The following is a 24,833-nucleotide window of genomic DNA, read 5'->3' as shown; positions in this document are numbered from 1 at the left end:
ACGGAAAAAAAAAAAAAAAAAAAAAAAAAAAAAAAAAAAAGAATGTATATTTTTAGAAATATATTCAGTGACATATTTTGGGTGTGGTCTTTGTCATTTTTATGTTGTCTTTTTTTTTGTTTTTGACTGGTAAGGGGACCTTCAGCATGGTGTGGTCCGCACCATGCTCAGCCAGTGAGCGCACCAGCCATCCCTATATAGGATCCAAACCTGCGGCCCCAGCGCTCCCAGCGCGGCACTCTCCTGAGTGAGCCATGGGGCTGGCCTTCATGTTCAGTCTTCTATTGGCTCTTTGCCCTTAGGTCATTTCCAACAGTCAGTGGTTTGCCACCTCCGGGTGGTGGTAAGTGTTTTGATTCACATGATCTCCTGGTCTTGAATTTACAAAGTCTGTCTTTTAGCTAAAGTCTAGATTAGAATTGTGAATTCCAGATAATTTTCTTTTTTGTAATTAAGAAACACCTTTTATTAAAACAGCTGAGCTGAGCAAAGTTCGTGTAGGAAGCTGGCTGATTTCTATCGTGCAGGCTCTTTTAAGAAACAAATATCTTTGTATAATTTGGTACCTTTCTTACTAATCCTTTACTTTTATCTATCCCTAGATTTATCTTAGTACTTCGATTAGAATGGTCCCTTCTAATTTATTCTGACAGCCTCTAGAGGTCAAATCATTGCCTTGATTCCAACATGGCTCACAGTGCTATTAAGAGATAATCATTATCTACATGGCTTTCAGGCGTCAGGCCAGTTTGCTGTTAAAATGGTTTCTTTCCTCCTGGGTTCTCAGACTTGGATGATGGTGATCCATTTATTATATTTAGAGAAGTAATATTAATTGAAGAGATGGAAGGAGTTTACTTTTCTCCTGCTCTGACTTGCCCAAGGTCCCTCTTGTGGTATGGAAGCAGAAAAGAAAAAGAATCAACTTCAGCTTTTATTCTTTGTTCATCTATGAATTTCACATGAAAATACTTCTCCACTTCATGCTATTCAAAATAGACCGTACTCATTTGCTTTGTGTTTGCAGAATTCAGATTGCTAAAGCCTTCTGCCTTAAAAATTCCAGTTACATGACTGATAACCAAAAATAGATGAGATCAGGCAGTGGGTAGATCAGTCATCCTAGCATTAGTTTAGATAATGTTTCTTTGATGTAGGTAGAGTGGAAATGTGGCTATCACATTTTTGGGTTCTCATGAGGATCTTGTATCATGCTAATGACGTAACCACTATGAACTAGATGTTTTGTGTACATTATCTGTCATCCTCACAACTACCTGGAAAGATACATATAATAATAAATAAATATAAACTATGAATAGAAAATGAATCAAGGATCAGAGTTACTAATAAATTTGTCTAGAATCACATATTAGTAGGTTTTGGAGTCAGAATTTGAACTCAGGATCTGCCCAACTCATAGCCCTCTTTATTTCCAACACAGGATTTTTGTTCAGAGTTTGAAACATTTTATTTTCTCTCTATGAGAGACTTTTAAAAAAGAAAATTGTTTAAAATATTTAGAAATGGAAATTGGAGTAATTCTAGAAGTGTCTTAATCCATAGCTATTTAGCTAGTGATTTACTACTTCAAATGATTTACTTCAAGTAAGTGTAATTTAGACTACTTGTAATTTAGAACTACTTCAGTTCTGTACTGGGGACAGAAGAGCACCAAAGTGAGGTAGATGCTAATCCTCCAGAGGATTAGCGTTTTTGCTTTGTGGAATAATACTTCATAGACTCTTCAAAATTCAGTCTAATTTTCTTCTTTTTATTTCCTCTTCTCTCTTTCTGGAACACCTGTCAGAAGTCAAATTTCCTGGCTTGATCCCCTATGGCTTTTCTATCTTTTTGTTTTCGATTCTGGTAAAGTATGCAACTTTTTTCCCAGTCTTTCTATTGAAATGGTTTATATTGATAATCATATTTTAATTTCTAAGAGCTACTTTTGATTTCTTGTTCTCTTTTTGTAGCATTCTTTAAAAAAATCATTTCTATATATTCTTAAATTGTAGGTTTTTATTTTTGTATTTAGCAAATGATAAACAATTATTAAAGTTCTCTTAAATTCTCTTTCCCTGAATTCTCTTTCTTTCTTCTGATGTCTTTATATTTTTTTCCATTTGTTTTTATTGATCCCTTCTTTCATGTTAGAGGTGTGGAAGATTGTATTTTTCAAAAATGGCCACAGTAATATTTCTGGTTCCACAAGTACTTTCAGAACCTTGCCATTCCCGTATCAAGATGTGGTATCTATTACCCTGTTTTTGAAATTGGATGAACCTTTGTGAAGTGACACTGTGTGACTTTTTTTTTTTTTTGTCTTTTACTGTGTCCGGCAACGGATCGCAACCCTCAGTGTCGCCCCCGTACTGGACTGGGACCGGCAACGGGATCGCAACCCTCGGTGTTGCTCCCACGCCTCGCCCAGCCAGTGAGCGGGAACCGGTCTGTATGTGGGATCCGAACCCTCGGTGGGAGCGCCGCCGCGCTTCCCAAGCAGCACACTAGCGCAGTGCGCCACCGGGCTGGCCCCGACACTGTGTGACTTTTGAGACTACATCATAAAGGCAACATGGCTTTTGCTTGGTTCCCCCCACGCCCCCCACCTTGTTCTCTGTGGGAATCCAGCATCATTCTCTGAGGAGGTCCAGGTCACATGGTGAGCTATGTATGGATGGATGTGTTCAGCCAACAGCCCAGCTCAAGTCTCATAACTTGATGGTAGCAACAAACTGCCATCGATTCTCCAGATACGTGTGAATGAGCCTTCAGAAGATTTTACACATTCCAGACTTCAGCTGAGGCTCCAGAAGTCAGGGAGCAGAGACTAGCAGTCCTTGCTGTACCCTGTCCTGTTCCCTGATCCATGGAATCCATGAGTCCAATAAACAGTAGTTTGACATTTGACAAAATTACATTTTGGAGTAATTTGTTACGTAACCCTAATAACTGGAACAGAGGCTTTCATCAAATTTATGAAAAGCTTTGTTTAGTCATGCACATTTAAGAATGAAGAAAAAGAAAAGCTAAGAGCTCTTTGAATGTAGACTTGGTGACCTGTTGGCTTTCTTTTAGGGGAAATGGGCTGTGAGCTTGCCCATTTGTGAGTGTGCTGTTCTTTGGCACCATCACTCATAGCTAGTTGCCTATTTCTCCCTGAGAGAACTCATCAAATTTTTGTTTGGTTTTAGTTTGTTTTATGGGTTAAATGTCTTCTTTATTTCCGCTTGCAGGTGAATGCTTACAGTGGATTCTGTATGCCTGGGGAGGGGCTTGTGGGTGTGGTTGGTCATTCTGAGTACAGTCTTCCAACTAATTTTCTTGAAGTCTTGAAAGAGCAGACAAATATAGGAAAGAGCTAAATTTGGAAGACACAAAGAAAAAGAGGAGGTGAAGAAAAACAGGACCTGGAAAAGTCATATGTGAAGAATTGCGTTGAGTGTTCAGTGATGTCAAATGCCCTGCAATACTATGTGGTTAGTTTGAATCTATGTTGAAATCTTTGTTGAAAATATTTCTTCTTATTATATATACTTAGAAACTATTATATATGTAGAAACTCTTTAAAAGAAGATTGTTCTCAGGGGCCGGCCCGGTGGCGCACTGGATAGTGCGCCGCTTGGGAAGCGCGGCGGCGCTCCCGCCCGAGGGTTCGGATCCCACATGCAGACCGGTTCCCGCTCACTGGCTGAGCGAGGCGCGGGAGCAACGCCGAGGGTTGCGATCCCGTTGCCGGTCCCCAGTCCGGTACGGGGGCAACACTGAGGGTTGCGATCCATTGCCGGACACGGAAAAAGACAAAAGACAAAAAAAAAAAAAAGAAGATAATTTTCAAAGGAAAGATTTATTCAACAAATAGCTATTCCTATGCACAAGCACATGTCATCTCTTATTGGGAGAAACAGAAATGTGTATCCTTAAGTGTGATACCGAATAAAGAGGGCCATCACAGAGAAAGAAGGTGCTGCAGAAGCCTGAATATTATTTATAAAAACTATAGGTTGTCAGAGAGTTGTTTTACATTAAAACTGTTTTTCTCTGTAATATTTATCTCTTTTCTAAAAATAGGTCAGAAAATTAGCTTATGTTGATTGGATTAGCTTATGTTGTGTATTTTTAGTGCATGAATGAGCTTTCTTCTTCTTGATTGGCATGTGGAAGATATTGGGAATTGTACACTGGCATGTTGAGTCCTGTCTCTGCTAGGAGAATGGTGGACCAGAGGCCAGCTTTCACATGACAAAGAATGGCCAAGCATTGTTTACTGAGTGTTTACTATGTGTCTGGCTCTCTGATAGATACTTCAAATATATTACTGCTTCCAGTCCTCATTGCAGCGTAGGATGTGGGCTGCATAATTTCCTTTTACAGATTAGGAAATTAGTAATTTGATTAAATTCCTTATTAGAGTAGGAGTTTGTATTTAGATCTATTAGCTCTGAAAATCTTGCTCTTTTATTACATCTGGTATGTAGATGGGGAATGAAAGTAATAAATACAGATTTTTATTTTTGAGAAATTAGCAAAGACAGAAAGAAAAGATGATACATCTGGTTAAGAATTGTGTAGAATCTGAAGTATTTAGAAATTGAACTTAAAGACTCTGTTGAAGAATTCCTATAAAGTTGAGTGATTCATTATAAGTGAGTTTTTCAGCTGTTTAGCAATTTTGGTTCTTTTCTCCCTCTTTTCTTAACGCCATATCTTAATTTTTATAATCACAAAACTACTTGTACTTTTAAAAAATGTTAGCACCTTCCAAGTGGAAATGAAACTAGAAGTTAGATCATGTAAAAGAAGAGAGTTACACTAGGAATTTTTTGAGTTTTGAAGAATTGAAACACACTTGACACTTTCTTAATCTTCTGTCTAGCAGTTTATGAAACCTGGAACTGGAGGCTTAATGGTATTTTTTCTACATTGTAATTATACTAATAAACATCTTTGTCTATGACCTTGGAATTTGTAGTATGGTAGGGAAGATTTATTGTAAGTCAGTGCTGAGGAAGGAAAATGGTACTATTGCATAGTAGATTATATGCTCAGAACCGTGTGCTTGCATACCAGCTATTCCAGTTAGTTTTGAGCTTTAACTTGTATTTAGGTTTTCTTTCAAACATAGAAGAGGGTTCTTTGTTAAATCCAGATTCCTGAGAGATCTTTGTTATATTATTGAGTCAGCTACAAAGTAACTACTTTACCTTGAAATGTGCAAAAGGAATCAATAGGCCTACAAAACTGCCTATAAAAAGATGTTTGAAATCATATTTTTCCTAGCAGCTTGAATATCAATATATATGACTTTTCTGGATTTCTTTTTTTCTTTGGTTTGTTGCAATATTAAAGTCCCTTATAGTTAGAGGGTGTTTGGGTATTTTGGTTTTGATTTCTTTTTTGTCCCCTGCCCTGGCCTCCCATTTGTTTGTCTTGCTTTCTGTAAAGAAATACTATTTAGAAGGAATTTTCTGTAGGGTGTCTTTACTTTTTATCTTAATCAACTTTCCTGTGTTCTTTTCCTTTCACTAAAGTTTAAGCCAATAAAGATATTTTTAAAACTTTTGGTTGTGAAATGCTATAGGAAGGCCAAACAAATTTACAATGGGCATTCAAATGGTGAACCTACTTTTGAGTGATTTATAAATCAAATCCCTTTCTCCTTTATTTTGACCATATCCAGCTGTGGTTGGCATCTGATCTCTTGGTGTACCATCCTTTAAAAAAAAGTTACATTTTCATCTGAGATATACATTTCTGTCTGAAAACCAGGGTTTTCATGTATATGTAAACTATTTGGAATTTTGTAAATGATGTTCATTTGAATTATGCCATATTAAATCTACAATGACTGATGTTGATTTTTTCCATTGTTAAGTAAGTCTTTCATCTTTCATTCTTTAAATAATCTCCTCTGATTTTATTATTTTATGACTTGTATTTGCTCAGTAATTTGTTTTATTATTAACTACAGTGGGGGTTCTTTGTAAACTCATAAACCTCCAGTGTAGAGACTTCAGACTATGTATTTTTTTTTAGCATTTGTCCTTGTATTATATAAAAATAGCTAGTATTTAGTTTCTTGGAACTCTGTTGCATAATTTGCACATAATGTCTCATCTACTCTTTAAAACAATTTTTGAGGAAAATATTATTATCCATAATTTGCAGATTAGGAAACCAAGGCACAGACAATTTAATTTACCCCAAGTTGCAGAGCTAGTAATTGGTGAAGCAAGGAACTGAATCTAGACATGTTTATTGAGGATGGCAATAGCAAAACTTTTCTCTATTAGAAAAATTATTTCCTTTAACTGCACTACAAAAATGACCCAGATTATATACTTTAATTACAAATATTCCACGGTTAACTATGAAAATACTTTTATTTGTTGTTTCAATGGACCCAAATTTTAAATTAGTAAACAGTACATTATAACTTAAATGGCTAATTAAAATTTATTCACTTTCTGAATGTGATTGTTTTAGTTCTCATTAATCTGAGACTCAGTGATGGTTTTGTTTTAGAAATACTTAATTGTAGTCAATTATAGTAACCAACTTTAGAATATTACATTTGTAATGGAATGAACATAAATTTAAATGTCTCAGACTTTGGGTGTAATTATCTAATTATATGTTCATATTTCTAGCATGACTAAGGGGCAGTGTTTAATTCATTTTAGAAGTAATTTTACCCCTATGTGGGGCTAAGTATTCTAAATGATTATACCTTTCTGTTTATAGGAAACTTTTAATTAACATGCTCAAGTTTTATTTGGAAGTTTAGTAATATTGCACTGTTGCACCACTGCTAGCATGCTATCTCAGAAAACATCAGTATTTATCAATCTTAATGAATTGTCTTTTATTTTAGTATTTTCACAATTAAGGGATTACCCAGTGCATGTGACTTTGTAGTGCTTTGATCTTATGGAATGCTGGCAAGTATTATTTTCTATATTTTAGTTCCAGAAAAATGTTTAAAAGTAGTATTAGTATCAATAAAATTAGGATGCCTGAAACTGCAAATGGTAAAGCGTATTAGTCAGTTTTATCTTTTGATAGCAAAAGCCTGGCCAATTGCCAAAATGTAGTTAGGGAAGTATATGCAGTCTACAAGGATTATTAAGAGTAACAATGAGGAAAATTGCTATGGTAGAGGAAACAGGAAACACCTGTATGGTGGTTTTATCTTATTTCTGGAGTAAAGTTGGAGTATCAGAGCAGACCAAAATCATCAGGAAGCCTTCTGTGATGGAAGTAGAATTCTTATGTTTTTCAGAACATAGAGTCCCTGTGGAAGTCAGAAAATCATTTGTCTGTAAAGAATGTGGATTTAGGATTTCTATGCAGTGTGTCATGGCTAAAAGTCTTAAAAACAGGCAATTTTAATTTGGGAGGGAATTTGACACAATCTCCTGAATCAGATGGATATGTAGTATGATGTGACTATTAGCTTAAGGAATACTAAGTTTATTCCCTGGAAGGAAAATGGATCATTGCAGCCTTTTCCCCCAAAGAATTGGATAAATGGTAGTGATTAAATTTAGCTGGGTATTACATATGTGTGTATATGTATATGTGTATTTATTCACCGTGGTGCTATGGCTAATGTCAGAATCCTGCCAACTTAGCCAATTGTCCAGCTGTTAATCCTGTTCGTGATGCCAGTTGTAAAGCTACACGACCACCCCAGTTGTCGGGCTCTTTTACCTGCTGGCAATCCTGCTGACTGGGCCGATTGTAAAGCTAGGGCTGGGTCTGGAGCTCACAGACCCCTCAAGCCTATTCACAGACTGGGTCACAAACCCTTCACATGCAGATCTATGAGCTTGGTAACCGGCAGACAGGTCCTTGAAAGCCATAGGTTCAAAAGCATGCCTGCCCTGGGTGGAAGCTTGAGGCAGACGCCAGCCAAGGTGGCGGCACCGCACATGTGCACTAACTCCACCCACACAACCTATTAACAAAGAATGCTGCACCACCCCCAACCTGACCTAAGGCGAAGGGGTCCTGATTAAATTATTCTATTTTCCCAACAGATTTATACATTATCAATATGCACGTAGATACATAAATATGCACATTTTAAAATATGAAAGGTATACATCAAAATAGCAATCAAAATACTCACTTTTTTCTTTTTTGTTTGTTTTGCTGGCCGGTACAGGGACTGAACCCCAGACCTTGGTGTTGTCAGCACCATGCTCTAACCATCTGAGCTAACTACCGCGCTTGCTTTTTTCTTAATAGTATTTTTCATTATTTTCATCACGATATGTATAAACTTTATGCAACAAAAAAATGCAGTTAATACAATTTTCATAAGCTCAATTTTGAGTAGAAAATCTCAGTTTAAATACATATACAGTACATAATAGTAATTAAAAATGTTTTTTTTTTTTTTTCCTTTTTGTCTTTTTTACTGACTGGTAACGGGATTGCAACCCTCGGTGTCACACCCGTACTAGGGACTGGCAACGGGATCGCAACCCTCGGTGTTGCGCCCGCACCGCGCTCAGCCAGTGAGCGGGAACCGGTCTCTACATGAGATCCGAACCCTCGGTGGGAGTGCTGCCGCGCTGCCAAGCGGCGCACTCTCCAGTGCGCCACCGGGCCAGCCCTAAAAATGATTTTTTAAAATGTGCTCCACTAAACAAATAGTTATATAACGTTTTGTCAAATGGTGAATGTTGGGAAAATAGAATAGTTTAATCAGGCTCCCCTTGCCTTAGGGCTGGTTTGGGGTGGTTCAATAAGCAAATTGTGTGTGTGGGGGTGGAGTTAGTGCACCTGAGCAGCGCTGCCAGCCTGGCTGGCGTCTGCCTCTGGAGGCTGCTGCCACTCCACGCAGCCGTGCTTTCCAACCTACGACTTCCAAGGACCTGTTTGCCAGTTACCTAGCTCATAGACCTGCATGTAAGGGATCTGGTGACCAGCCTGGCGTGTGAAGGGTTTGTGACCCAGTCTGTGAACGGGCTTGAGAGGTCTGTGAGCTCCAGAGCCAGCCCTAGCTTTGCAGTTAGCCCAGTCGGCAGGATTCCAACATTAGCTTAACCCGAGTGTGACAATATCATATATGTATTTAAAAACATAGTATTATGTTTTATAATGTTATTGTACTCCCTTTTAAAATTTAGAAATATTTCATGGCCATTTTTAAGTGTTGTTAAATATATTTTGTTCTTAAAAAGGCAAAGAAAGAGTAAATAATTTTTTGTACATGTTTTCTCCTCATTAGATCTTTTAGAGTGAAAAATATTAAAAGATGCATATAGTAATACTATACTCAGGAAGGATTTGGAAGAGATATTTTTTATGAATTATGGCTGGAAAGATACATTTATTTTACTTTGTAGTATGCAAACTCAATATTTTATGTAAGGTAGCATATATACTTTATTATATCTTCATACTGACCTAAGTCTCAAACGACTTACTGTGATTTTTAATATTTAATTATAATTCATTTCTTCTCCCAATGATTTAATGTTAAATCAGAGTAGAAACTGATTTTCTAAAGTATCTACTGGTGTTTTCATAGGTATATAAATTCTAGAATAAATTGCCAAATGTAGAAATAAGAGTAACAATACCTGTGTCATGTTGTAGTAAACAAATGACTTCAGAACTTCAGTGGCCTAACAATAAAGTGATTTCTCAGTTGTGCATATTTATCATGGGTCAGGTGTGTTTCTGCTTCATATGTTCCACACTTTATGATTAAGGCTGATAGAGCATTCTCTATCTGGGACATTTTTGGTCTCATGAGAAAGGTCTCTATAAGGGACACTGCTGGTCTTGTGTCTGCTAGGAAGTGATGTTTTATTTCTAGCAATATTTCACTGGCCAAAGCAAGTAACTTGGGAACTCCTGATTTTGACAGGATGAGTAATATATAATAATCCTCTTTCCAGGAGAGGACCACAGAGCATTTTCTAGGCTCCAGAAGCGATATTCTCGGCATTTCCAGGAATCACCACTAGATGGTGATCTTGCTCACTTAGAAGGATAGAACAATTATGTTTTTCTTCAGGTGAATGGGTTGGTTACAGAGGGATCAGAAAAGTAAACCATACTAATTTTATTGTAAACTCTTTATAACCAAAGTGGTACTATTTACTGAGTATGTATATATACATGTACACACACGTATACATGCACATACACACATCCTCACACATGAAAATTCCATTTGAAGCATACTTATAAAATAAGGTGCTTTGCTATATATTGAATTGCTTCCCCAGAATATCTGCTTTTCAACTGTTATTGCCTGAGCAAATATAGGAGTCTTCCTAAGCACACAATTTCTCAAGATATTACAAGGAGGCTTGAGTCTGTTCCTCTGCCTTTTCCCAGGACTTTGTTTGAATTTGCTAACTTGCTGAAACTGTGGTTGTTTTTGGTGTGAGTCTTCATCTTTGTTTTAACAGCCTCTATATTACTCAGCTTCATTCTCTTTTTCTATAATTAATAGATATAAAGAGGGATTAAAAATTTTATATTTCACTCACAGATATTAAAAAAAAAATAACGTCTGTGATTTATCGTGAAATGGGAAAGCTGGTACCAACCCTTTCAGTCATTTAGAAATCTCACTTAATGGTTACTGCCAGTGGTAACTTTGTTTTAACCTCTTTCAAAATAACACAACATAATAACTGAAAACATTTTTTTTTTCCTTTTTTTGTCTTTTTTCATGACCGGCAACGGATCGCAACCCTCAGTGTTGCGCCCGTACCGGACCGGGACCGGCAACGGGATCGCAACCCTCAGTGTTGCGTCCGCACCTCGCTTAGCCAGTGAGTGGGAACCGGTCTGTATGTGGGATCCGAACCCTCGGCGGGAGCGCCGCTGCGCTCCCAAGCGGCACACTGTAGCAGTGCGCCACCGGGCCGGCCCATAACTGAAAACATTTTAAAACTATAGACCGAATAATGTAGTTCTCCTTAGAAAACAATCACTGAGTTCAATTGTTAATTCGCTCTTTGGTGTTCCTAAAAGAATATATTATTTTCATATGTATTTCGGCTGTGACTCAGGGTTTATGGCTTTTTGACATATAATTATATAGTAATTAGTAGAAATATAAAATATATGGCTTGGATGCAACATTTTTAGAAAGTAAATATTTGATATACATTCTGCTTGAGTAATGTAAATTTTGGCATAATACTCTTTAGCATATTTTAAGGAGAACTATTTGTTACAAGCCAGTTCTTTTTGAACCTTTTTACTCAAAGATGAAATCGTATTAAACCTTGTTAGAGTTCCACTGAAGATTTAAATGAGCTGTTGCAGTGTGGCCAGAATGATCTCTTATATTTACTCTAATTTGGCAGTTACAGTTTGTATATATGATCTCTGAGACAGATTGGAGAATGCTGCTTCACAGCCTGGAATCCTTCAGCAGCTTCCCATGGCTTCCTATGACAATAGTTGGCAAGTATGTTTAGCCACTGAACACTTTCTTTAAACAAAATCTTATACAAAAGCTCATAGAAAATATTATAGCAAATTTTGGTTGAAAGAAGGATGGGGGTTGGAAGTCCACTAATTCAAGCATCCCCCTTAACCTGTCTCTCCCCCTGCTCATATCCAAGGAATGTTGTACATAAATCATTTGCAAGGTTATAAGTCTGGTTTCCTGACTACATCTGGCCTATATGTACTTTTCTAATCTCTTTTGCCATTCTCAATAGCACCTTATCTTCTAGCTGTACCTTGCCTCTTGTACTTTTCTGAACATGCATTTTATTTTGACCAGAATGCTCTTTACAACACTGAACAGTTAGCTTTAATACCAGCTGCTTTTTAAACCCCTTCTCATTTTTCCAGATAAGAAGTCATTTCTAAGAGGAGTATATTCTTTGTGTTTATGTATGTATTTATTTACTAATATTAGACTGCCTGGTTATGAACCCTGGCTCTGTGTAATCTTGGGCAAGTTACTTGAACTCTGTGCTTCAGTTTCCTCATTTGTGTAATGGAAATAATAGTAGTACTTATCTCATGGATTTGTTATAAGGACTAATTATACTAATGTCTACATAAAATGATACTCGGGATGTGTTAGCTATTGTTATTTTTTATTGCTTTGACATATATAGGCGTACAATATATGTATGTTGAATGAATGAATAAATAAGTAGAGTCACAGCCTATGGTGAGGTTATGTTTTACAATCAGCACATAAAGCAAAAATCTTGTATAATCTGAAGTGTCTTTAAGAATACCTTAGGGAAATCTGGCAGGGAATGTTTGAAGTTATTAGTAGAAAAATGATTAAACCAATTTGTTTTTTTGTACTCTTTTCAGTCTACCCCATTCAGTAAACTGTTTATATTTGTTTTTATTCCTTTAAAACGTCCCTTTGGGAGGGACAAAATTAGAGATGACATATTCTAAACAACCCAGAACAGCCAAGTTTTCTTTGATGTCATAATATTTGGCCATATCTTTGGTTAGGTACCAAATGAAGAGGTTGGTTTGCATTTAGTGGCCAACTTGAATGAAAGTATGTTTTTGGTACAGGAGAATCACTGTCCCTTTCACTTCCTTAGTAGAGTTTTTGCAGTGTCAGAGATATGTGGGAAATGAGAGCAACCAAGTGGAACAGCAGGCCTTGTTGCTTTTTGCTTTGTTTGTGTCATCTATTACAGACTTACTGCAGGTAAATGGCACCAGAACTACTGTAATCAAATTGTTGATCTCCCTTTCCATTCCCTTCCCTTTCCCCATCTTCTCTCCTTCATCTCTTTCAGGGTAAGTACAAATGGAATGCTAAGTCAAATGCATCTCTACTTTTATGTCTTTGATTGACATATTTGTGTACTAATTCTTTTGTTAATGTATAACACTGTAAGACAGTCTGCATGGCATCAGTTATTTAAGGGTGGCATTTTTTTTTTTCCTTTTTGTCTTTTTTCGTGTCCGGCAACGGACCGCAACCCTCAGTGTCGCGCCCGTACTGGACCGGGACTGGCAACGGGATCGCAACCCTCGGTACTGCGCCCACCCCTCGCTCAGCCAGTGAGCGGGAACCGGTCTGTATGTGGGATCCGAACCCTCGGCGGGAGCGCCACCACGCTCCCAAGCGGTGCACTGTAGCAGTGTGCCACCGGGCCAGCCCAAGGGTGGCATTTTTGAATTAGGCATATAAATGTCTTTTTACATAGTAGCTAAGATCTCCTTAATGGGAGGACGTAGCTATAGGTATTAGAGAACTTAGTATCTTAATATACTGTTGTGATAGTGTGGAGTTCCTGTTATAAATATTTTAAAAGTTGAGATTATGCTAGGCAGCCAAATTCCAAGATCTACAGGGAAAGTTCAATACCATTGTTGCTAACTTACAAAGGAGACAGACACTGAGAAGTTCATTGCTTTTTGAAAGATTAAAAAGAAAAAGCAGCAGCCAGTGTGTCTTGAATTATGTAAAATTCTATACTACAGTGGAGTGATATATATATAATTCATCCTCACTTTGCAAATTTTTTTTATTTTATTAGCACATTTAATAAATGATCACAGTGATCCTATTTTTATATAAGGGATATTGAGTTGTGCAGTGTTGGATTTTCCATGTTGAAAATGTATCATTAAGAACTGTTCTTCTACAATGTTCAGAGCAATGTCTGTCATATTGTAGGTGTTCAACAAATATTTTCCGTTATAACTGTTGTTATTCCCCCTACAGTCCCTGAGGAAAAAAATTACTTGACTGACAACTAAGTACCATTATCATTATTATCCAAGCACTTTACAATTAGATTAACTCATTTGATTCTTCATAATCTAGTGAGGTAGATAGCACTACCATTCCTATTATACACTGAGAAAACTAAGAATCAGAAAAGTTAAGTAACTTGCTTAAAGTTCATGTAAGTAGTAAATGGATTTATCCCAAAATGTGAGCCCAAGTCTTCTGAACCTAAACCCCTCTTCTTTACCCTGCACCACAGTGGTGTTAGTAACCATCTTTCCAGATTTTCCATAAAATCCATTGACTGGGAAATCCCCGTGGAAATGTTAAATCAATATTTCACGTATTTATCAAATTCCATGAAGTCAATCAAGTACTTCAGTCAACTTAAATGGTTGCTTTCTGCCCTGGGCCCCCAAGCCAGGGTGGTGGGGGGCCGAGGTCCTCAGCCACACCCCCTGACATCTGCAACCAATCCAGTGATGTCCACGGAGCCACTGCTAGTGCCCTGGGCTCCTGAGCTGGGGTGGTGGGGGGCCAAGGGCTTCAGCCACACCTCCCCTCCATCTGCAACTAGCCCAGTGACAACCACCAAGCCACCATAAGAAGCACCCCATGCTCCCAAGTTGGGGCAGTGGAGGGCCAAGGGCTTCAGCCACACCCACCTGACATCTGCATCTAGCCTAGCAAAGACCGAGCTGCAGCTGGATGCCCCCTGGTCTCCCCAGACAGAATGAGGAGGTTGCCATGGGCCTCGATCTTGCCACCTCTCCTTCCTGCTCTTCCCACCCTATTTTTTTCCCCATTCCCCTCCCCCTGACCCCCCTCAGCTGCTCCGCAACAACATCTTAAAATGAGGCATGGAGCCAGAGGAAGCCGAACTCAGCTGCAGCCAGGTAAAGAGCACACCCAAAACACCGTTTCCACACAGGAAGCCTACCATAGCCACTGCAGTTGCCATGGCTGCCGAAAAGGCAGCTAGTCTCTATAGCAGCAGTCACAGCCACTGTGCAGATGGCACGCCAGACTCTCAGCTGTATTGACACAAGGAGAGGCACCAGTGGAGACCAAAAGTAGAGGTTCCCTCTCTTCACAGAGCATGCTCCAGAGTAATAGAAGAAGCATCTGACTTATGATAATAAGTGAGGACTTGATCATACCTGTCTCAGTACTGAACAGATCATCTAGGAAAAAAATCCAACAGAGGAACAGTTAATCTATCAGATGGAGAGAACAAATGTATGGTTATTAGAGGGGGGAGGGGGAAAGAGAAGGGGGAGATTGAATAAGGGGAATAAAGAATAAATATGATTTTGTAACAATGAATATGTTCATTAAAAATAAATCAAAAGAAATAAAAATAAGTGGTTGCATTCTATTTATACCTAAATGAAGTCCAATAACAACAGTTATAGTGGATACCATTTATTAAACACCTTCAATAAGACCAATATGATAGGCAGTGTTCTGAGCATCATACAAGAACAGGGCTAATGCCTTCACATAAAGTGAAATGCTCTACATGGTGAAAGTTAGTAAATGCTGTTCAGAACTTTTTATTAAGATAGAACTTAAGATAGAAATCACTGGTAAAATACTCAATGCACAAAAATTCATCCAATGAATAAACTTTTAAAAAGAACTCTAACTTTGTTTTATTTACATTTATGTATAAAATAACATGTTTAGTTTTCCAATTTTAAATTTGACCTTAGGATTCTCTTAGGCAATTGACTTTTACTCAGCTGCTATTTGATTTACTTTTATTAAAATTAGTTAATATAGGGCCGGCCCGGTGGCACACTGGAGAGTGCGCCGCTTGGGAGTGTGGTGGTGCTCCCGCCGAGGGTTTGGATCCCATGTGGAGACCGGTTCCCGCTCACTGGCTGAGCGCGGTGCGGGCGCAACACCGAGGGTTGCGATCCCGTTGCTGGTCCCTGGTACGGGCACGACACTGAGGGTTGCGATCCCGTTACCTGTCAGTAAAAAAGACAAAAAGGAAAAAAAAAAAAAGAAAAAAAAATTAGTTAATATATAGTATATTCAAGTTTAATAATGGTCATTTAAATTATGTAGTACTATGAAAATATTGAGATCATTTTAATTATTAATATGTTTACTCATCCTATTCAATTATATCACCAAAAGGATACTTGAATTTTAAAGATTCTTTGGATAATAATTTCTTTTTATTTAAATGTCAGGAACCCTTCTTAGACATTTGCTTTAGGTAATTCTCATATGATTTTTAAACAGCATTTAAATTCTAAATAATTTTCTACAACTTAATTCATAGCTTGATTCATTTAAAATATTGCCAGGGAATTCAGCAGCATTTTGGGCCTTCACCTAGCTAGGATTGTAAACTGTGTGAAATTTTTGGAACATGCTGTGTAGTCTGTAGCTGATAAAGTGCAACAGAAGAACCGGTGTGATTCTATCCCCTTGTATTTCTTAGGTATTTGCTGAGAGAACATAGAGGTCATATAAGAGCTGATTTTATTATAGCAGTATCATAATTGTTGTCACCTGTACGTCATTTGTCTCTCATGAGGTCTGCAGTACAGCCAAATGCAGTTTGCTTTATACTCTGAGAAAACATTGCTGCCTCATTATCCTCGCATGCCATGTGTCACAATAGATCTAGCTACCACTTGCCTGTTTTGTACTTTTCTGAGTATATTTTCCAGTCGAGAGGGATCTCATGATTCTCTTTACTGTCCTCCCTTTTTTGTCAATTAACGTGTGTTTTAACTATTTCTCTCCCACTTTACCTCATTACTATCAAACACTTTTAGTCTATGGGAGAGAGTTTTGTGCTTTATATGTGAGGCTTAGAACAAAGAGCATTTGATGTATTTTGAACACTTTTATGAGGTTCCTTTTCATTCCATTGTATTTTACTATTGATCACTTTCAGTTAGTTTACTGAGAAGGATTAACTTTTTCCTCTTATATTGACAGAATTTAGGAGGACTTTTTCAGAGGAATATGTGGGAATATGGTACCAATAATCATAAGACATTATACAACAAAATCTTACAGCATACTTTGAAATTTTAAAGATGAATTTTCATTGCTCATTTGCTCCATTTTTTGTTAATCATCTACCAGATGGCCTATTTAGAAAATAACTTATTTTACACTTGTCTTTGTTAATTTCCTTTTATCTTTTTCAAGTGTGATAAGGTATTTTAAAAAATTGTACGTATTTGTGTGTGTATGTGTGTATATGTATATGTATACATAAATGATGCAGAAATAATATAGAAACTCATACATTGTCACATATAAATGAGAATTTAAAGAAGGTCATGTAATGATGGTACATGTAGAAGTGTAATTATTGTATTAATTATACCCTTTAAATATATGTAGTCTTTTATGGTTTATAGGATGCTTCCACATCTGTTGTCTTACTAGACATGTGAGTTCTAACTAGGACTGCCGTTTATTCAACCCTGCAGCTGAGTAAGTTATTTGATCTTCAGCTTCAGTTCATAAATATGTCACCTACCTTCTGGATAAGGTTATTACTAGAAAACAATAAAAGATAGTGTCCTCAAGGAAGATAACTTAAAATTGCATAACTTTTCATTTAAATTCTTTATCTAAAATACTAAGATTGAAATTAATTCATATATTAATTGTACCACATACCAACATCTTTTACTATTGTATATTTATTGTAAATTATCTGATTGCTTATCTCACATATTTTCGAGCTTTATTATAAAATATATTATTCTTTCATTTTGTCCCTGACTTGTTTGCCCAACCCTATTGTAAATTTGGTGGTTGTGTCATTTTAACTTTATACTTTCTGTGGCACCCTGCATAGGTTGATCCACCCAGCAGCCACTCAATTAATTCTTGATTAATATTATTTTTTAGTTGCCACATTATAATAGTAGGGCTGAAGATAGTGTTACTTCCTCTCTCAACATTAATTTTAGTGCCTTGAGATGTTTTACCCTAATTTGTTGCAATCTAGGAATGTTCGTTCAAAAGTAACAGTAGATAGTAGTAAATATATTTAAAAAAAAGTTATAGATATTTTTCCCTGTCCTAGGAAATATAGCTTAGTTCTTTATAACACTTGTGTTGTTGTCTTGCCTTTCATTTTGTATGACTAACTTTTTCTACCAAATTGAATAAGCCATTAGCTTTTAGTCTGCAGGAATGTGGATCCATAGATATTTCCCATTAGACAAAAGAAAATCTTTAAAAGCGATATCCCCTGGGGCTCAGTCTGCCTAGCGGCCTAATGGTCTAAAGCACTGCTATACTGTACCCTTATGAGAAAGAACTATGTTGGGTGATTCCCTTGACATCCAGAATTATTAATTGGAGAGATGTGCACATCCTTTCAGATAACTTTAAATTTTGTACTATACCACATTTATTAATCAAATATTCAGATTCAGGGAATTCATTTCATAAATTTTTTATTTTTAAATCTATTACCGAACAAAATTATAAACCTTGTATATCATGTGTAGTTTTAAATTATAGTTTGCTGAAATAATGAAACATAGTACTATATTTAGATAGCTGTGTTGTTTTTATAAGTTTTTTTTTTTTTAAACTTCACTTCAAAAAAGACCTACACTGGTGATAATTGCAGAGCTCTGTGAATATACTAAAACCCACTGAATTGCATACTTTAAAAGAGTGAATTGTGTGGTATGTGAATTATATCTCAATAAAGCTGTTATTCTAAAAAAATTTCCACTGCACAAAATGTTTTCATAGGTGCAAAGTAATAGAATTTCAGTTTATATTCACAATTCATTTGAAAAATTATTAGCTTTAGAAAACATTTAAAGCTTTAGAAATATAAAATTATGTATGACTTAAAAAATAATTTGTTCTTATTCAATAGTAATGCATGTTTATTATAGAAACTTCAGAAACTATAGACAAGAAAGAAGACATTTAAAAAAATGTGTGGGTCATTTAATATTTACATCTACCATGTATTCTATCCTTAAACTTTTCCTATACTTAACTACTTCCTTTATATCCATACTTTTCCTGCTAGTTATTAGTAGTAAATAGCTTTTCATGACCATGTTTTGAAAGCAATCAGATGTAAATATTTTCTTTTAAGAGTAATTTTGTGAAAGCATTGGCTTTCCACCCCCCCCCGGACTATGAGAGGTGTACGTGAGGGTGAGCAATAACATCATTATCTAAAAAGAAATACATAAAGATATTACACAGTAGCTTTTGAAATACAGTAAGTTTGGGATGTCATTATAAAAACTTGCCCTAAAACATTTTAGATTTAAAATGAAAACTGGAATCTTTGATAAATAATATTGTGACATTGGTTTTAATGTAGATAGAATATTTTTCTGCCTTTTAAAAGACTCTTGTTATCGTGTTTAGCTTTAGCTTTCTAATAGCTAAAATTGTTCACAACACTGTTTAAAGATAAATTCAATATCAGGCTTTGATTTATTTTTTATTTTTTTTGTAAATATTAAGACCTGGGTACAAGATGAGGGCTGTATTGTGGATTAAGCGAAATATCTCAAGGCTGTGCTGTTCTGATAACTGAACCTGAAGTGACCTTTCTCAGACACAATTACAGAGCTGTATGTTTTTCCTTTAATTTCATCAGGGGTTTAATTAGTATACAAATAAAACTTCCCTTATCTTCCTTTCTACCTAATTGGCTTGTCTTCGCTTATATATGAAGTATGTGAAAGTGGGCTGTAATTAGGATGACCGTGTTAACCTTTTTTCCTCAAATGTACTGTTGCCTAAAGGCCTCAAGGCCTAAAAACAGTGCTTTGGATTATTGCTTTGCAATCACTATGGCTGTCCCATAGGTTTTCTCATGAGCAGAAGGGCTTTGGGTGCTGCAGGTTCCCACTGCTTAACAGGATCTTCATTCTTCTCCCCACTAAATGTTTATTGATTATCTCACTGTTCCAGGCTCAGCCTCCAACAACTTAATATCAGGTGACAGTCAGGAGAGTTCTCCAAGTAATTAGAGTTGAGCATTGGGGGAACAATTAGGAGCAGAGTTATTAAACTTGATTTATCCTATTCTCTCCTGAACAGTTTCTTGGATATCAGAACATCACACTTTCACAATCTACCCTGGTTGAGAAATTAGTGGCTAACCTGCTGGTTATCATTGTTGCCTTGCTGCCTAGAGGCACACCCTCTTGGTTTCAGTCATTCAGTTGGAAATATTACAGTCCATAAAGTTTATCATGGGTTTTAATTAGATCAGTCTGAACAGGAGAAAGAAAAGCTGAACTTAAAATTTTATGTATGTGATATATATTATATATGAGATATATATGTAAACATATATGCTGTATATATATATATACATATATATATATATATACACACACACACACACAAATATATTTTTCTTTAAAGCTCACTGTTAGGATACTTAAAGATTCTATTTTTGTTATTAAAAAAGGTGAATATTAGGGAAAATGCATTTTCTCAAATCACTTTTTATGTTTTTGTGCCTTGCACACATTCCCATGAACCTTAGGACCTACCGATGTATGTAGATTTCTTTACGATGTCCCCCAACTCTTTAAAATGAGAATCCTTTGTCTATAAGTTATATGACTATGACTTTTTTTTTTAGAAAAGCTATATTATCTTTTCATTTTCACTCTCAAGGAAGTATGATTTATATCACTTTGTTTATCCACTTTTTGTTCCTTTTCTATGCCCCCGAAATAGTGTAAGCTTTAAAAGAGTTGGATGGCTCCCTGTCATTGCTCCTGAGAGATGAAAATGAAGGAGTGGAAACAACAAGATTTAGATATATAGTAGAAATTCTAATGCTGTGAATTATATCTTCTTTGAAAGTATATCATAGGATTGCTGAAATGTTAAGTGTTGTTTTATAATGATTCCAAGGTCATGGATTCTCTCAGATTGGACCAGCGAGCTTCAATCTAGACAAGGCTGGAGACAATATACTAAACCATGGATAGTCCCCCCACAAACATGGACCTCTAGAGTTACCGAACAAGAGAATTTGAATAGATTGGCACAGATTTATTATTTCCGTTGGAAAAGGAATTTAAGCTTTATGCATACTGGTGCATATCTAAAAAACAGCATTTTTTATTGCCTGGAATATGTCAGAAATACTGACTTTAAAAGGACTCAAATGGGTTTTATTTTTTTAAATAAAGAAATCATGATATTTCAGTGCCTTTAACTATCTTAATATTGGCACAAAATTAGTAGGTTTAGTGTGGTTTTTAAAATCTATTCTTTGTCATTTTGTTAAAGTTGGTTTGAATCAGTGACTATTTCTATGGTGGAATGCTCTTAAAGATCTCTTAATAGTAAAGATTTAAAATGAAATACAATATCTAATAAGTAATCACAGTTTGCTTATTTTAATTTTTTGAATTGTATTTATCTGACAGCAACTTGACTTTGAAAAATGAAGTACTGAATTTAAAAACTTTTAACGTTTTTAAATACCTGGTTTGACTGATGATTGCTTTCAGTTCACCAGCATTTAGAGTGAATTAATTGCTTTAGCTCCATGTAGGCAGCTTGAGTTTTTATACTAATCATTGAGAATGCATTAAAAGATGCTGTTGGAAAAATTTTAAACATGAAATTACAGCATTTTGCTTATTCTTTACTGGAGTTTTGAAGCACAGTTGTGGATGTTAATGTGTGACTAAACTCTTAGTAAGAAGAAAAAAATGTTATGTGTATGCAGTCAATTGTTTAGCTCACTGTCCAACAAATTTAATTGAAAAAACTGATAAACTTACTCTAGAAATTTTATAGGCAAAGGAAATAGCAGAATTTTAGTGGTAACAGATCCTCTGGTCCCCATATTATTTTGCATCCTAGAATTTAAAATGAGGTCTAGAAAATACTTTAAATTGTGAGTTTCTAAGATCTTAAGTCCCAAACATTCAAGATAAAGTTGCACAATAGCATCTTGAACATTTTCTGCTTGGTGAATATTTCAGATTAAGGCAAATAGCAAATATCAATCAATAGATTTTATACTTCTGTGACTTGGGATGTATTTATGGAGCATATATAATTCTGAATGCAAGTATTATTCATAACTTTCTCTATTGGTTGAAACATTTCAGTCACATTTGTCTTGCTATCCTTTACGTGAGAGCCATTTACTAGGAAGCTAATTTTTAAGTGAATATTATTTTGGAGTCTAGTTCGTTTGTCCACTGAGATGTCTATAGCAATCTATTATAGATTTATTTATAAAGAAAGTAGTGGTACTTTTTAATCTTGAGTTCACCATTCTGTTGTAGGTATTCTAGTCAACCTATCTCTCAATCACATACACACTTTGGGCATATAATAGTCCTTTAACTCTAGTTCTATTTAGAGTTAAATAGACTCTAAATTTCATGTGCTTTCTCCCCTGACACCTTTATTTTTTTCATCATTAAAAGAAAACACAACCTGAGATTTTTATAATTAGATATTCTTTTTAGTAAGAATACAATTTATTTGCTTTACAGTATTTTAAAAAATAAAGTTGTGTTTTGTAGACAAACATTTTTCAAAATCTTATCAGTTCTGTCATTTCTAATTAGTAAGTATATAAAATTTTTGCAGAAAATTTGTTAAACCTTGATGTGTAATGACCCAAGTCTACTTTTCAGTCAGTCTGTATTCTTCTTTGTTTAATAGCCTATGGCATAAATTGAAGTTAATTATCAGGGCTGACAAGTAACTCTGTTTTCTGTCTGCTTGCAGAGTCTCTCCGAGGCAAAGATGGAGCTGAGAAGAAAAGATCAATCTCTGCGTCAGCTCAATAGACATCTTAGCCAGCTGGAGCAGGACAAGCGTCGACTGGAGGAGAACATCCATGATGCAGAGAGTGCCCTCCGCATGGCAGCCAAGTGAGCATTTGGACCTTGGGGAGATCACTTAAAACAGACAAAAGATCAATTCTTACTTTCATGCTCCGAGTTTTAGCCCTGGATAATACAGTGTTAGAAAACAAAAGTACAGCTGTCTTTCTTTGAAATTCTCTGATATATCCTCAAAAAAGAAAATTCTTAACTCAACATACTAAGTATATATTTTATTGAGAAACCTCAGAAAAGTATAAGCTTCTACATAACCTCTAATTATGTGTATTTTGGGTTCTGTTGTAGGTGTTACATATTTGAAACTGTTTTTATTAGTGTGAAATGTAAGACTCTTTATTTAAAAGTTTTGCATAGTACCTGCTGCAACACATTCTTCATCCCTTTCTGCCCCACTGCCCCCCAATTTTGCTGTGCTTCTGTCAATTTACTAATATTGCAAGTAATATTTGCATAAAGAAATGTCAGTATACAACATATGTATCATAGCATTTAAAAAAAATGCAATAAAAACATATTGATCATGGAAAATTCATTTAATTTTATAGCTATATATTCAAATATGTTAAATAGTTTTCAGACTGGGCAATTATGTAAATGTGATGAGAGTGTTTTTTCTTTTACTAGGTAATCAAGTTAACATACACTGTGAAGTTCAAATTGAACAGTTCTCTTAGGCATTGTTATTTGTTCCCCACATCAAATTTCATGGAATACTTTAAGACAGTCAGTCCTTTGTACAACAGCATGGCTTAGAAAATCTATTTAAGGATTAAAGCAACATCTAATTTTAATAAACTCAGTGTTTTCTAAATTTGGAGTTCTGAATTCCTATACTTGCAAATGTTAATTAAAAAATTTTTTTGAGAAGAACTCATGTTAAGCATAAAATATCATGAAATATGAACGTAGTCTTTATACTACAGAATGTAGTCTGTAGGTCACAGAGCATGGAATCTGCAGTCTTAGGATGTCCATAAACTTTGACCCTGGGCTTGTGACATTGCTCAAGCATAATGAAAAAATGAATTGACACAAGGCCAAAATATTGTCATGTTGCAGATCCACAAATATTTTTTTCTGGAAAATTATAAAGCTATGTAACATTGCACCACCATATTAGGTATATGTAATTGTCTTTTAAAAAAATTTTTTTGACTAAGTCATTTTTTGTTGTCATTGTTCACTCTCAATTTCCTCATATCAAATCAGAGGCTTAGCCTGCATAATTTCCAGTGAGTCTTATAGCTCTGAAAAAATTCTGAGATTAATGAAAACGGAATTGTGAAACCTCAGGATTCATACTGTGTTTTAAGAAGATTGCTGTTAATTCAGGAATTTGACATGTCTATAAATTGTGACCATGGGCACATATTCTTATAAAACTGAAGAAAGCTAATTTGTAATTTGGAGAGCTAATACGTTATTCACAGTTTTCAATTTATAATTTACCTTTAAATTATTGTCTTCATTTTCATTCAAAGTTTTTGTTTCATTATGAGAGCTAATAGGAGAAACTCATAACTTTGCATAGTCTTGGTCGAGTCATGGAGGATTTTTTGTACAATTATTATAACACAAAGAAGACTCTGTAGAAAGGAGAATATTATTTTGCATAGTATGGCCATTTGTAATACATCCCCATCCCTAAGATTTAAAGTCTTTTTTCTTTTTTTTAAAACTTTTAAAAATCCCCCTCACCACTGCCCCATTTGAGATAGATAGCATAATTGAGATAACAGTTAAATGTAGGAAAGATCAGTGAATATGATTGGGTTTTACACTTTTAAAAAGATAAGAATGACAACCAACCCTTATTTTTCAATAAGTTACTTATAATAAAATGTGTAACAGTTGTAGTAGGCTTATGTTTTGCTAACACCTAATTTTTCCTTTATTTTTTCTAGAGATAAAGAATGTGTTGCTAATCACATGAGAACAGTTGAAAATACACTTCATAAGGTACTGTAATTTTTTAATATTTTTCAATTCGTTTTGACTTTTCTCCTAGTCTTTTTTTTTGATTAACAATACAGTACTTTAACTCATTTTATAACTTTCTTTAAAATAAATTAAAAGATACTTTAGAATATTATTAAATGATGACTGAAAATTTACATTATGTAATGCTATATTACATACTTTTTTTCAGAATTCACTTTACTTACTTGAAAAAACTAGAAAAATAGTGGTTTCCCCAAACTGCTGTAATTGCACTTGAATTATTTGTGGTCTTTGCTGAAAGAACCAGAGGT

General features: G+C 35.5%; 1 protein-coding gene across 1 annotated transcript in view; it reads left to right on the top strand.

The window, feature by feature from the left end:
* The window catches only part of CCDC171 (coiled-coil domain containing 171), a 168,659-nt gene that overhangs the window by 121,265 nt on the left and 22,561 nt on the right, over positions 1-24,833 (top strand). The window contains exons 14-15 of the mRNA XM_008582311.1: positions 22,463-22,608; positions 24,486-24,540. Of these exons, the coding sequence (XP_008580533.1) occupies positions 22,463-22,608; positions 24,486-24,540 (201 nt within the window). The remainder of the gene's footprint in view (positions 1-22,462; positions 22,609-24,485; positions 24,541-24,833) is intronic.

Source organism: Galeopterus variegatus, unplaced genomic scaffold (assembly GCF_000696425.1).
Source record: "Galeopterus variegatus unplaced genomic scaffold, G_variegatus-3.0.2 Scaffold2563, whole genome shotgun sequence".
Classification (NCBI taxonomy): domain Eukaryota; kingdom Metazoa; phylum Chordata; class Mammalia; order Dermoptera; family Cynocephalidae; genus Galeopterus; species Galeopterus variegatus.
The sequence above is the reverse complement of the archived record's forward strand: the minus strand, read 5'-3'. Positions and strand labels throughout refer to the sequence as shown.